General features: G+C 41.6%; 1 protein-coding gene across 1 annotated transcript; it reads left to right on the forward strand.

Annotated features, from left to right (window-relative positions):
- Positions 1–770: 770 nt before the first annotated feature.
- LOC146670763 (general transcription factor II-I repeat domain-containing protein 2A-like) lies at positions 771–13,548 on the forward strand. Its single transcript, XM_085405025.1, has 2 exons — positions 771–939; positions 12,275–13,548. The coding sequence occupies exons 1-2, from the start codon at positions 771–773 to the stop codon at positions 13,546–13,548; spliced, it is 1,443 nt and encodes a 480-aa protein (XP_085261151.1).
- Positions 13,549–15,579: the final 2,031 nt, after the last annotated feature.

Consider the following 15,579-nt stretch of genomic DNA (forward strand, 5'->3'; position numbering starts at 1 on the left):
TAGCGGATAACTTCCATAACTAACATCCATAAATTGTACAACCCAAATGAACCCAAATGCAGACACAGGAAGGCAGGTGGAAGTTAACAAAAGGCTAGCCCTTTATTCAGCCGATGCAAAAAGCCATAGGCCAACAGGATTATAAGGACAAAACTAACTCAACTAACTCTTGGCAAGGAACCACACGGAAACTAAGACCAGGGAACTGAACAGTATGCACTGACCAAGGGGAGACAAAGATATATTGCAGTATTTAGAAAATCCCCTCTCACCCCTGCAGGGTACCCTTTATCCTTCAAGCTTGCATTGTCTGCCAGAGGCCTTGGAGCTTGAAGGTCCTGTGCAGTATCTTTGCTGTGCCAGGACTGCGCTCTTCTGGACAGAGATCTCAGATGTTGCTCCTGGGTTCTGCCGGAGCCACTCAACTCCACATCTTCTTGAGTACTTCTCTGAGCCCTTAGTTCTTCTCAGTGAGAGCAGTTTTTTCTTCTGAATGTTGGAACACTGAGCTACTGGTTGTTTTGCAATCAATCTGGATGCTGGGTAGCGAAGAATCCATAGGTCCCTCATCCTATTTATGTAACCCCTTCCGCTGGGGTTACTTGCATAGTAGCATTCCAACAATTCCAAAAGCGCCCTATTTTAATCTCTTGCCCACCTGTGCCTTCTTGTTCCAGTAGCCCACTTCTCATCAGTGTGTTTCAACAACCCCAAACACACCTCCAAAAAGACCAGTGCCTTGCTAAATAAAGTAACTTGAGTGGCCAAGCATGTCTACAGACTTAAACCCTATTGAGCAGCTGTGGGGCATCCTCAAATGGAAGGTGCAGGAGCACAAGGTCTCTAACATCCACCAGCTCCATGACGTCATCAAGGAGGAGTGGAAGAGGACTCCAGTGACAGCCTGTGACGCTCTAGTGAACTCCATGGCCAACAGAGGCAGAGTTGGAAAATAATGGCTGACACACAAAATTGACACTCTGGGCACAAGTTAGGCGTGGACTCACTTTTGTTGCCAGCAGTTTAGACATTAATGACTGTATGCTGAGTTATTTTGAGGTCACAGCAAATTTACACTGTTATACAAGCTGTACACTGACTACTTTGCATTGTATTAAAGTGTCATATCTTCAGTGTTGTCCCATAAAAAGATATAATAAAATATTTACAGAAATGTGAGGTCGTGTATATACGTTAGGATATCATATATGGACAATCTAAATATCACATTATAGTTTGCATCAATATATCCAATATATCGTGTCACATTTAACCTCTGATCTCACTTTTACATTTCACATGTGCCATTTTTCAAATTGGCACACGGTAACTAAATGAATATATACAAAATACAATAGTATCACCTTAAAATTACATACTGCCCATAAAGTGAGCTGCACTGCTGGAGATTTGCACTCCTAGTACTTCTCATTACTGTACCTTTTACTGTATTATGATAATACAGATAATATATTTTTTGTAATAATAACACTCAGTTTATCATTCTTGAACATTTGCTCTTTTGTGTTGCAGAAAAAAACACGCTGACAGAAAAAGAGAGCACTAATAAATCACAGGAAGAAAGCCTGAGCGTTGGATGGAAGATTGGAGGTTTTCATCACAAAAGGAATCAACCTTTTCCAGCACGGGAAAAAATCCCATTTGGAAATCAAGAACTATTGAAATTGGTTGGTTATCTAAACAATGTTTATTGTTGTTGTAAATGAAATAAATCTAACTTTATTATAATGTTTTACTGTTGGGGCAACATGGAGGATATCTGATGTTTTCAGGCATTGTTACTTGGGTAACTTTTTGAAGCTCTTAGATAGGTCAAAGTGCTTTACAATGACAGTTGAGACATGTGAGACAACCTCAGCTGAGAATCCTTACCAAATGGTTTCATCTGCAAAGATCTAGAAACAAGTCAGAAAACTTTAATCGGCTGAACTTTATCACATGAGTGCTAAAATGTGATGCAATGTCTGACAGCTCATTGCTTTAGATTTCTCTCCCCATGTGTATTGCATAAGAAAAATATATGTTCCATTCGCCTCTTCAAAATAACAAAACAACATGCTGCTAGGGTAAGGGTTAGGTTCTATGCTTGTATAGTGACTATGCACTTATTTCGGACATCCAAATTAAAATCATATCACAGATGAAGTGTTGGTCAAAAATTCATATGCAGTGGAGATAAAGTCCGGTTATTGAAAGTATGCTAGTTTACGTCTTAAATCTAACTTAACCCTAACCATACCATACATGGTTCACTGGTGAAACTGCAGGTGGTTCAAATTTATACTTAACTCTGACCCAGAATACTGATTCAACAGCATTACTCATCATGAAAAATTTGAGGTCTTGTGAATACCAAACATTTAATAGAAAACATTTTCCTCCTGTTGGCGGTATTGCTGCCAAATGCTACCCGTGTATCCTAGCCCTAAGCTGCTGTCCAGTAGATGTCTCCTGCGTGTATTTGAACAGTGCACATGTCTAAGGGTGTCCATGTGTGGTTGTTGCATGGTAATATATTGTGTACTCATTGAAACAGTCCTCACCTTTACAAACAGTGATTTGAAAAACAAACAACACACACACACACACATCTGGGTTTAACAAACAATTTTGACCACGCCAACAATTTGCAAAACTTGTGAAGGACAAAACCAACCATGGTCCCAGCTTTACTTTCAGTAAGAAGATACTCTTGTCAGGTATCTACAGGAAGTTAATTGCAAATTCCCTCCGCTTCAGTGTCAGACAACAAAGCTCACTTTTACAAATTACCTTTGTAGCAAGGGGCATGTCCAATATTTCAGTGTTTTCAATATGAAACTTGTCTAAGTGTATGTCTTTGGAAATGGCGACAGGTGGTGGTGGTGTTGCAGAGTGTGATCATACAGTTGTAGGTAGAATTTTACATTTCTTCATCATTTTTGGCTTGATTTCTTTGAACTGTTTTTTTTTTTCAAGTTTGGAATGAATTGTAAATTTTTCTTTCCAAGCTCCTTAGACAATAAATTGTAAAGCATAAATCTTTAATGACTTTAAAGAAGAAGAATTGGATGAGCAGGTTTGAATTTATTTTTTTATTTTCTCTAATCCACAACAGGGTTAAAGGTACACAAGCAGGGCAAAAATATACATACATTCACTTAAATCTTTTAATAATTTGGAAGTTTCTTGTTGCCCATATAAAACGATTTTTTTGACATTGAACTGACCAGTACTCAGAAAAATGGGAGCTCAGTAACTACCTTAGAAAGAGAATTGTAGATTTACATAAAACATGTACATGTAACTGGAAAGGTTTCTGACGTGTCATCACTTTGCCATGGTCTGGGAAATTACCCAAAGTTTCACCCTTGGATCACACAAAATTGTTCAGACGTTCAAAAATAACTCAGGAACCACCAAAGCTGAAGCCTGCCATGAACAGGGAACTATTGGCTTTACATTGCTATGGACAGAGAATGCTGACCAAGACCCCTGCTCCAAAATCAGCACCTTCAAGCTCAACTGAAATTTGAAGCAGCCTACATGGACAGACCGAATGCATCTGATCATAAAAGTTATGATCAGATGAGATGCAGATTGAGCTTTTTGGCTGCAATGATAAGTGGTAGAGTTCTGTTCAAAAATTTGCATACACTAATTATAGGAATGAAGGTCATGGTAATTTGAGGTTTTTAATTACATCTTTGAACTACCCTTTTTCTAAAGTGGAATGATTGTTCAGCATGAATCTTTAATGAATTCAAAAAGCAAGAAAAGTTTGACTTTATTTTTGATTCGTCTTTAATCCATCAACAGTTAGGTCCAGTTTGGACAGAGATGAATTTTACATGAAACAACTCAACAATGAAACACAACAGCAGGTGAAGTGCAGACTTTCAGCTTTAATTTAGTGGGTTGAACAAAAACATTGTGTAAAAATGTCAGGAACTAAAACATTTTTAACACAACCCCTTCATTTCAGGGGCTCAAAAGTAATTGGACAAACTAAATAACTGAAAATAAACTCTTCATTTCTGCCACTTGGATGAAACCCCTGTTTTGGCAATGACAGCCTGAAGTCTATAGACTTTGATATGAATACTCCTACCTCCTGGAAAGTGTTGGTTGGCTGTTTTGAAGGAGTTTCTCGTCACTGTGGAAACCATTCTGCAATCATCCACCACTTTCTTTCTTTCTTTCTCAGGATGTGCCAAACTCTAGATTTTGCCACTCCTAATATTGCAGGACTTTCTCGGATAGTTTTTTTTTTCTGCTTTCACAGCTTAAGGACGGCATGTTTCACCTGCATAGAGAGCTACTTTGACCGCATGTTTTCTGTCCACAGCAAAATCTTCTCAATTCTCTCTTACATTTTGATTACATTTTTTGATCAAGAATTTAATTATTAGATTTACTATTAGCAAACCCATACAATTAAACTCTGTTTTAGCACTCCTTATCACTTTTAACATAAAAAGCTAGATGTAAAGTCCTTTAACCCTCTCTCAGATGTAATGAGACATAAGCCAGGGGACAATCTTTTTTCTCTAATTCCACCTCTCTCAACAGGCTCAAATATATAAACAGACTCCCACTTTAACTGTTTTAATAAGTGATACTGGAGTTTGTACAATGTCTTTTAACTCTGCAAGACCAGGGCCTATAAACTTCTCATTAATTATGAGTTACTGGTAATTTTTCTTTGTCAGCAAAAAAGAAAAACTTTTTAAAAGCACTTACGGGTTTGACAGTACTCAGAACAATGTGAAAGTCCAAGAGCTCCATGAGGATCTAAGTAGAGAAACTTGAAGCCATTTCTAAACGACAGAATATTTCAAGATCATGAGTTAAAACAAGTGCTGTAAGCGTTAATCTCGATAAAATGACGTTAATGCCATAACCACATTAACGCGTCAAATCTCCGTTACTGAGCTACCGCGGATCACCCCATGCGTAGGGCTGCACGGCGCTAACGCATTAACAAGCTAACCGTGCTAATGCCTTGACGCCATGAAGCCCCACGCACGTCATTTTAACGAGATTAACGCTGAGAACACTAGTTAAAACACTAAAATTAACTAGTCAAATGTGTTACCACTTTGCCAGCATATCGAAGATGTCTGAAATTGTCACACTCAGATAACAGACATATTTAGAGTCATCAAGTTTCTCTTTGCTACATAATTCCATATCTTTGCTTCATATATTTGATGTCTTCAGTTTGTATCTACAATGTAGAAAGTAGTAAAAATAAAGAAAAACTTTGAATGAGAAGGTGTGTCCAAACGCTTGACTGGTAGTGTGTTTTTTATCCTGTTTGCATCAGAGATAATACAAAATTTGTATTATCCCTTGTGCACCCAATACTGTTTTTTTAAGTCATTAAAGAAATATGGTGTACAATCATTCCACCCTGGAAAAGAAACAGTTCCAAGAAAACAGTTAAAGCCTGAAATTAGCCTGACATTCATGTTCATATCGGTGTATATAAACGCGGGACCATTACCAGGAGTGGTAATGGTTTCAAACCCAAGAACACTGTACAAATCTTTAGCATGGTGGTGGTAGCATCATGCTCCGGGGTCATTTTGCTGCCAGTGGTAGTGGTAAATGGAAGACTGTTAGTGGATGGAATAATGGAGGAGGATTAATTCCAAAGTTCCAAACACATATCAGAAGTTGTTTTGAAATGGATGAACCAGGTTAAAGTAAGCTTCTGGAATACCCTTGCCACAGACTGGCACCCTGTTGAGTGTCTGTCCTATGAAGGCTGGGTTAGTCCCCCGCCTACCACCCAACCTTGAATTGGATAAGTGGAAGAGTGTAGGATGGATGGATGGATGAAGGAGCCTTCCCACAGCCCCCACCTTAACTATATTGAAAATTTGTGGATTATGTTTAAAAGCCAGGTCCGTACCTGGAAACCAACCAATTTACATGAACTCTACTAATTTGGCCAAGAATATTGGTCAATTATTCAGCCAGAATTATGCCAGAAGCTTGTTGATGACTAGCATCTTGTCAACTTCCTAAGGGATATTTCACCAAATATTAGTGGGGTACATGTATATATTTGAGCATATGTGTATACTTTTTATCCTGTGTGGATTAAAGAAAATCCAAAATAAATTCAAACTTGTGTACCCAATTCTTGTTTTGTGAAGTCATTAAATATTTATTTTGTACAATCTTGCCACCCTGGAGAAAGTCAGGAGCATGTTAAGAGTTTTGGTTTACAGCCAGCTGGAGAAGAGACATTTCAACATATTTACAACATGTTTTAAGCACACTCAGTAATAAAATGATTAGGCTGAATTAAAATTGTTATTTTTACAGCTCTGTGTGCTGAACCCCAAAATTAATGCATTAATACACTCAACAAAAATATAAACGCAACACCTTTGTTACTGCTCCCATTCCCCATGGGATGGACGTAGAGACCTAAAATTCATTCCAGATACACAATATAACCATCCCTCCCAAACAGTGGTCACAAATCAGTCCAAATGTGTGGTAGTGGGCACATCTGCTATATTGAGATAATCCATCCCACCTCACAGGTGTGCCACATCAGGATGCTGATCTGACATCATGAGTAGTGCACAGGTGTACCTCAGACTGCCCACAACAAAAGGCCACCCTGGAATGTGCAGTTTTGTCTCACAGCAAAATGCCACAGATGCCACAAGCAATGAGGGAGCGTGCAATTGGCATGCTGACAGCAGGAATGTCAACCAGATCTGTCGCCCGTGCATTGAATGTTCATTTCTCAACCATAAGCCGTCTCCACAGGCGTGTCAGAGAATATGGCAGCACATCCAACCGGCCTCACAACCGCAGACCTCGTGTAACCACACCAGCCCAGGACCTCCACATCCAGCAGGTTCACCTCCAAGATCGTCTGAGACCAGCCACCCAGACAGCTGCTGGAACAATTGGTTTGCACAACCAAACGATTTCTGCACAAACTGTCAGAAACCGTCTCAGGGACGCTCAACTGCATGCCCGTCATCCTCATCGGGGTCTTGACCTGACTCCAGCTCGTCGCCGTAACAGACTTGTGTGGGCAAATGCTCACATTCGATGGCGTCTGGCACGTTGGAGAGGTGTGCGCTTCACGGATGAATCATGGTTCACATTGTTCAGGGCAGATGGCAGCTGAGAATGTCCCAGTTCTTGCATGGCCAGCATACTCACCGGACATGTCACCCATTGAGCATGTTCGGGATGTGCTTGACCGGCGTATACGACAGCGTGTACCAGTTCCCACGAATACCCAACAACCTCGCACAGCCATTGAAGTGGAGTGGACCAACGTTCCACAGGCCACAATTGACAATCTGATAGACTCCATGCGACGATGTGTTGCACTGCATGAGGCAAATGGTGGTCACACCAGATACTGACCGGTTCTGGGTCCCCAGACCCCCAATAGCGCAAAAAACTGCACATTCCAGGGTGGCCTTTTGTTGTGGGCAGTCTGAGGTACACCTGTGCACTACTCATGATGTCAGATCAGCATCCTGATGTGGCACACCTGTGAGGTGGGATGGATTATCTCAATATAGCAGATGTGCCCACTACCACACATTTGGACTGATTTGTGACCACTGTTTGGGAGGGATGGTTATATTGTGTATCTGGAATGAATTTTAGGTCTCTACGTCCATCCCATGGGGAATGGGAGCAGTAACAAAGGTGTTGCGTTTATATTTTTGTTGAGTGTATGTTATCTTATTTGAAACAGTGATTTACTCTATAAACTTTTTAACAATATCACCTGATTTAAGACAGTCTTTGATTTGAGTAAGCAAAACTCACAGGGATCATTTTGTGCGGCTGGAGGGTGTGACAAGAATGACGACCCCCCACACACACGCACTTTGCTATGGGTTGTATTGCTTATAGGTTTTTACAAACTCTCTGTCTGAGCAGCTTTCCAGCTGCCACACCACACTCCCTTTGGTCCCGGCAACATCCTTTACAGGGGAGACGGGATTGGATGATGGAGGTCACCACACCCTGAAACATCTGCTCCAACACAAACCACACCCTGCCACTGAGGGATATGATCATGACTTTTCTTTCGCAAAACTTGAAATATCCCTTTTTATATGTGCGTGTGTGCAACAGAACCAGAAGGTCCACCTTATCAGAGAAATTATTCTTTACTAACTCTCAAACCGTTAAAACACCCCAGGGGTGCAAATGACAAAAACGCTAAAACTATCATTATTGAACCTTGGTGAATTTATCAGACTATAATGTGTTTTAATGACAGATCTGTAAGAAGGTTGTAAACGTACAACATCAGGGTTTTTCCATCTTTCCTTCCTGGCTTTACATAATCTAAAAACTGGTTGTGTTTTTACACTAAATGCAGGATTTAAAACCTAGGTTAAGCCAAAGAGCACAGAATGTAAGGAATATAAGAGCTCAGAAGCCATAGGCCTCATAAATCACAGTAAAACAAGCCCAGAAAAACCATTCAATTCTAATAGCAATAGAAAGTGGAAGTCCAAGATCCAGGACCATGATACAACCACCTTCGTGTGACCACTTACCCTGACTGATTAGAGTAAGGAGTAAGGAAAAGAATAAGGAACGAGGGGAAAATACTCTGTGTTTGATGAACTTGCTTCAACTACTGAAGTGTTTACTGCAGTGACGAGAGCAAGCGAGCCAAGGGATGTGTCTGTTTAGGTTCTCAGTCATCCAGGTCATGGTAGTCTTAAGAGCTTGAAAAGAAGGTAAATTGACTTCTTTAAATGTTATTAAAGGCTTCTCATCTAGGAGGCTTCTTATTATGTGTTAATTTCATTTGTTCTGGTCTGCATTTATTCCACTTGCATGGAGGATCATCAGGTTTTATGAAACATCTAGAATTCCAAGAAAGAACAAAACTGAAAAAAGGCATGATATTGTTTGTTTTCCTTTTTCATGTGTGCATTAATGTCCTGATTAAAAGAAAACTTTACCTGAAAGGCCAGCTATTTATAATCTTTACAGATTCTTTGAAGTGCTTTGCATTTAGTTTGGGTAAGTCTATGATGCCCTGAAATGCACTCTTTCTTTTTGTTTTCTATGATATCTTTTCATTTTAATGTGGTGTGGAACATTGTCGGCATGTTGACCAAGAGTGACATGTTTAGCCACATTCTCCTTGCTGGCTGCCTGAGTGGTGTCCAAAAAACGATGTTGACCTCTGTCAGGTAGGACAAATCAACAGGTGGATGCCATCTCTGACCTTCACTGACTTCTGTCTGGTGCTTTTCGTTACCTAGCTGAACTGAACACACTTTTACATTTATATGGGCTGATGACCCTGCGTCAGCAGAGAGATACTTGACAGGTTTTACTTCAGTCACCTCTTCCAATGTACCTAAGACTGTTCTTTTGGAGAGAAAAATGTCATGTTTGGTAGGATTCTGAATGGGAATCTTAACAATTTTTGTCAACCCACTGGGGACATCTACCAAAGCTGGGAACAACTCCAAACCCTCAGGGCAGCTGCTCTCTAGATCTGGTTGGAAGAGTCGTGGGCCACCTCTTGGCCATTCTCTGACTCTACACTTTACTTCACAAATCTGTCCTGCAGGAATCATTACACCTTTTTTTCCTGTTCTCACACTGCACTCAGGATCTATTTCATCAGGGGTGAGCATCTGAAGTGCTGAAACTAGAGCATCTACTGCACTGCTGCTGACACTTAACGCTTCTTTGAGGAGCGCAGAAAGGTCAGCCCCACCTTTCTGTTCTTTATTGGTTTTTAGGATTTCAGCTATTACATTGCTGCCTAAAATAGGACAGTTAAGGTTGTGCTGACTGATAAGCACTGGCACTTGTATGGCGACATGCCCATAGTTCACACTCTGAATTTGAAGTTCCGTGTCTGCCCAACCATCAAATGGAACGTCTGTACCATTAGCTGCCGCTATTTCCAGGGGCTTGTCTGAAAGGAGGGACTCGAGTGGCTTGATCTTAATGTGGGGGATGTTTTTCTCTATCCACGCTCTTGATACCATAGTCACTTGGGCCCCTGAATCAAGCAGCATCTTAAGTGGTACTCCATTGATGGCACATGAGACCATACATCTGTTCCCAATAAGCTGTGCAGTGGGTTTCGCTGGTGGTGCAGGACTGGGTGCATTTGATCTCACCACACTTGAAGTCTTAGCAAAACTGGTGTGTGCTGGGGACTCCTCGGATTGTTCGGTCACTGGCAGCCCCTCTCCAGTGACCTCACCCCGTTTCCCGACACCTTACGCCGCAGGCAGCCAATAGCCCGGTCTCCTGGCTGGCTACGCGCAAAGCAGTGGGGGCAGCTCACTTTGCCTTGCTGTACACAATCACCACATCTGCCCCGGTTCTCAGCTGGAGGTGTTGGAGGGTGGTTCAGGGGTGAGCAGGAGTCTCCAGATGTCACACTATCAGTCTGGCTCACCACTTTAGTTAGCTGTCTGGTCAGTGAAGACACTTGGGCAGTCAGTTCTCTAATAGCTGCACGGTTAGCCTGTAGCTCAGTGTCAACCTTCGCTTGCTCAGTCAAGTCCGTGTTAGCAAGCTGAGCGGCTAACACTGACTGAGCTTACAGTCACAGGTCTGATTTTAGATGCTGTACCCAGTCGCCTCAGTCTCTCAGCTTCCTCACTGGTGGACTTTGTAATCTGTTCAAGCAAAAAGTCGTCACTAACCTGCAAGTCATTAAGAAAAGGTTTGAGGTCTTGTCTCACATAGTTGTTTTTTTTTTCATTGAACCCTTGATAAAGTGTGTGAAGAAATGTGCCCTGCACAAGCTTTTTGTCATAGCTAAAGTCTGCACCAGGCTGTCGTGACTCAAATAGTACACGCTGTTTTAACCCTATAATTCTGTACAAAAACTGCTGTGCACTCTCTTTGTCTTGCTGCTTAGCATTACTTAGCTCTTGAAAGAGTTCAGCGCTATTCTTGTCTCGAATATGAGAGCGGAGAAGTTTCTTCAAACCATCAACTGTCAAATCATCTTTGTTGGTTAACATTTCCTTGAGAGTACCAGGCTTCATTATCTTTAGCACGGTTCTGATTATTTCACACTCAGTAAACCCTTCTTGTAACCCCTCATCAATTTGTTTGCACAGACTACTGTAGGACATATCCGAGCCAAGATCTGAAATTTGTCCACCATGCAACTTGAATTCTCTGCGTGGAAACAAAGCTGCCACATCACTGAGACTCAAAACTTGGTCATATCCTCTGGACGGACGACTCGTCCTGCCAGGGGAAACCCCAGCGACACTAGGCGCCGGTGACACTGAAGCTGGGATGTTGAAGTTCTTGGTGGGCGTATCAGTGTCTCTTAGCATGGATGAGGGAAAGGTGGAGATGTCTCTGTCCTGTGGTAGAATGGGCTGTGTGTGAGAGTCTGTGTTAGGGTGTGATGGTGGAGTGGGGATGTGGTCAGCTGGCATAGCCTCATTTATTTCTCCACATATACACAATACAAATCACACTAGACCAGGCATGGGCGAACTACGGCCCGGGGGCCATGTGCGGCCCGTTAAACGTTTTGATCCGGCCCGCCAAACTTGAAAAAAATTTAATAAATTAACCTTGTTAATGTTTTATTTCCCCTGCAATTCTGATGTTTCCTCACTAGATGGCGCACTCTAGATATATTGGCTTTGTTGAGGTGAAGCGGCGTAGGCCTATTACTCCACGTTTGCACTTTACCCTGTGACCTACCGCCCCTCTATGAAGATGAGCGGACCCAAGAAAAGGAAAGTGGACAGAGAATGTCGAGTGTTCAAAAAGGAGTGGACAACTAAATATTTTTTCACTGAACACCGATCATCTGCTGTTTGCCTGATATGCCAAGAAACTGTGGCGGTTTTTAAAGAGTATAATATTAGCCGTCACTTTGCCACAAAGCACGCAAATTATGCTAGCAAGCTCTCAACAAAAGAACGGGAATCTGCTGCTGAGAAGTTGGCAGCTAATTTGAAGGCTCAGCAAAGTTTTTTTCACCGTCAAACTGCCATTCAAGAGTCAAGTACCAAGGCCAGTTTTATGCTTTCATTCAAAATAGCAAAGGCCAGCAAACCACTGTCAGAGGGCGAGTTTTTAAAAGAATGTATGGTAGAGACAGCAGGTATTTTGTGCCCGGAGACCAAAGACAAATTTGAGAAAATCAGTTTATCACGGCGGACAGTGACTCGCCGTGTAGAACTAATAGATGAAGATATCACCAGCATATTAAACAAAAAGGCGAAGTCATTCACTTTTTATTCTTTAGCACTGGATGAAAGCAACGATGTCAAAGACACTGCTCAGCTCCTCATTTTTATCCGAGGAATCAACGAAACCTTTGAAATAACGGAGGAGTTTTTGACAATGGAGTCTCTGAAAGGACAAACACGGGGAGAGGACTTGTTTGAACGAGTGTCTGCTGCCATCGAAAACATGAAGCTTCCCTGGAGTAAGCTTGTTAACGTCACCACAGATGGATCTCCAAATTTAACGGGAAAAAACGTTGGCCTGCTGAGGAGAATCCAGAATAAAGTGAAAGATGAAAACCCTGACCAGGATGTGATTTTCCTCCACTGCATCATCCACCAGGAATCTCTATGTAAATTGGTGTTACAGCTGAATCATGTTGTGAATCCTGTGGTGAAACTTGTCAACTTCATACGCGCACGGGGACTTCAGCACCGTCAGTTCATTGAGTTCCTGGAGGAAACTGATGCGGATCACCAGGACCTGCTTTATCACTCCCGTGTCCGCTGGTTGAGTTTGGGCAAAGTGTTTCAACGAGTGTGGGAGCTCAAAGAGGAGATTGGCGTGTTTTTGGAGCGGCAGGGGAAGACTGATGAATTTCCTGAGCTGAGCAACAAGAGCTGGATGTGTGACTTTGCGTTTGCTACAGACGTATTTTCACACTTGAATGAGCTCAATGTGAAACTGCAGGGGAAGGAGCTGTTTGTGCATGACATGCACACAAACGTGAAAGCCTTCAAATCCAAGCTGGCTTTATTCTCCAGGCAGATTTTGAACAAGTCATTCACTCATTTTCCTACACTAGCCACGCTGAAAGAGGCCGGAGCAAAAGTAAAGAAATACAGTAAGTCACTGGATGCACTGCACGGAGAATTCTGCCGTCGGTTTTTGGATTTCGATAAAATTGACAAGTCACTTCAATTGGTGGCCTTTCCTCTGTCACAAGACCCCGAAACAGCTCCAGAGGAGCTTCAGCTCGAACTCATCGACCTTCAGTCCGACCCTGCCTTAAAAGAGAAGTTCAGCTCTCTGAAACTAAATGACTTCTATGCTTCACTCAATGATGCCGCGTTTCCAAATCTAAGGCGAAAAGCGCAGATGATGTTGGCTTTGTTCGGCTCTACCTTCGTGTGTGAACAGACATTCAGCGTCATGAACATCAACAAAGCCAGCCACAGATCCAAGTTAACAGACCTACACCTCAGATCAATCCTGAGAATCGCCACAACAAAACTAACTCCAGACTTTAATGCGCTGGCTAAAAAAGGAGACCAACAACACTGCTCCCATTAAAATGTGTGTCTCTCCGTGATACGCACGTTGTTAAAATGAACAGTGCGCGCAGATCAAATATAACGCTTCACAGACTGACTTGCTGCAACTTGCACTGGTCGTTGTTGACTTTTGGCACCGGGGAAACAAATTGAACAGGACAAGTACATCTGCATCTCCTACCGTTTTTGGAAAAAAAAAAAAAAGAGTTAGGAGGAGAGTGATGTGATATCCTGAAGGATAACAGAACTTTCAGTGCTTTAAAATAAAATATTCATTTATTTGATTTTCAGTGTTTAAAGACTCATTTCGAAGTCAGAGATTTTATTGTAATGCTTTTCTTCATTTTCATTGGAAATTAAAGCACATGTTTTCTCCATATCCCAAGATGTGTATTTTTCCCCCAATGAGGTGATGTTTTCAAAGCATGCCATCTATCTACTCCTGTTCCGGCCCCTTTGTCAAATGTTAGAACTCAATGTGGCCCACGAATCAAAAAGTTTGCCCACCCCTGCACTAGACCATGCATTCTTCCCATAAAATAACAGAGTTCATAAACAAAAATAAAGTTACAAAAAGCATTCTCTCAAAAGCAAAATAAATACAAACTAATTCAAAATGACTTTACATACAACTTAAACAAAACACTCGTGGCTATAGCCGCGAGTGTGAGATGTTAGATGGAAATAACCCATCTCACATTCACACAACCTTTCCCCACATTCGCGCCATATACGCTATTACTTTTGAACATGGCGTCCCCTGAACGCAACACAACATGGCGGCAGACGACTGCAAACGTTGTTTCACCAACAAAAAGCTTTCCCCTTAATACATGTACTCAGTACTGCTTGGCTAACACTAAAACAAACACAACACATTTTCTGAAGTCGCAGGTTGCCACTGTCATAGCATATACTTATAGTGCTACGTAGCATTATAGCATTATGCCGATGATACACTAATACTCATTACAAAATACCACAAAACAACATCATCACGCTCATCTCAAAATATAGCCGAACAGTTGTTACTCAACTTCCATGACATTTAGAACCAGTTCGGTAACATAAAAGTTTGTTTGTCAGTACCTGTGGATTAATAGAGAGGACACCGAAGTTAGCGTCTTGCTCAGGACGGAACTCATTTATTTCTGAGCTGCGCATGGGCAGAGCCTATAGCTAGTCTCTCTGGTAGTTCCACAGCAGTGCAAGAGCACCATCTATTGGCATAATGAAATATAACCATGGTCTGGCAACACATAACAATGTCAAAATAAGTCACAATACTAAACAAAAAATAAGGGGGTAATTGGTTTTCTTACAAAGATAAACATGTAGCTTTTTCAACCTGCTACATACAGCTTCAGGTGAATAGACTATAGTGGGGTTTTTTGTGTGGTTTTCTTTTGGTCCACCGCTGCTGGTAAGTCGTTAATATTTGAGCCGGCCTCAGTGTGCATCCCTGAACCTGTGCAAACGTTGTTGTTTTAATTACATTTCAATTCTAAAGTTCATATTTTCTGGGGGCTAGAAATCCCCCCCCAGGTGGCGTTGTCATTTTATTACTTCTTTTATAACACCGCCAACCACTTGGTCACATACTTGGCGTTGGTCAACAGGATGCACATTTGAGGTAGACGTTTGGTCTTGTAAATTGTTTTATTTTTGTAGAGAACATAGTTTACCTGTTTGAAGGTTCTATTTTTTTTTAAGTGTGATTATAGACAAGACAGCAGTATCCAGGTTTAGGAGGAAGAGTAATAGGATTTTAGCACCTTGCTGATTTAATTTTCCCTGTTTTTTGGTCTAAATTTATTATGGAGGAAGAATTGCAGCAACTTAGAGACTTGGTAGCAGGCCCCATTCACTCCCAGCTTTACTCTGCGCACCCCTACCACCTCTAGTTAATAATGTTAAAGATAACATAATTGTTACTCAATCGCTACGCATTGTAAATCAGTTTAAAAAACATCTGGGTATTCAGAGTATTTCTATTCACTCTCCAATAATACGTAACCATCTGTTTCAACCATCCTTAGTGGACAATGGC

This window comes from Rhamphochromis longiceps, linkage group LG4, assembly GCF_057381845.1.
Source record: "Rhamphochromis longiceps isolate RC_006_pf linkage group LG4, R_longiceps_female_GT1.1, whole genome shotgun sequence".
Lineage (NCBI taxonomy): Eukaryota > Metazoa > Chordata > Actinopteri > Cichliformes > Cichlidae > Rhamphochromis > Rhamphochromis longiceps.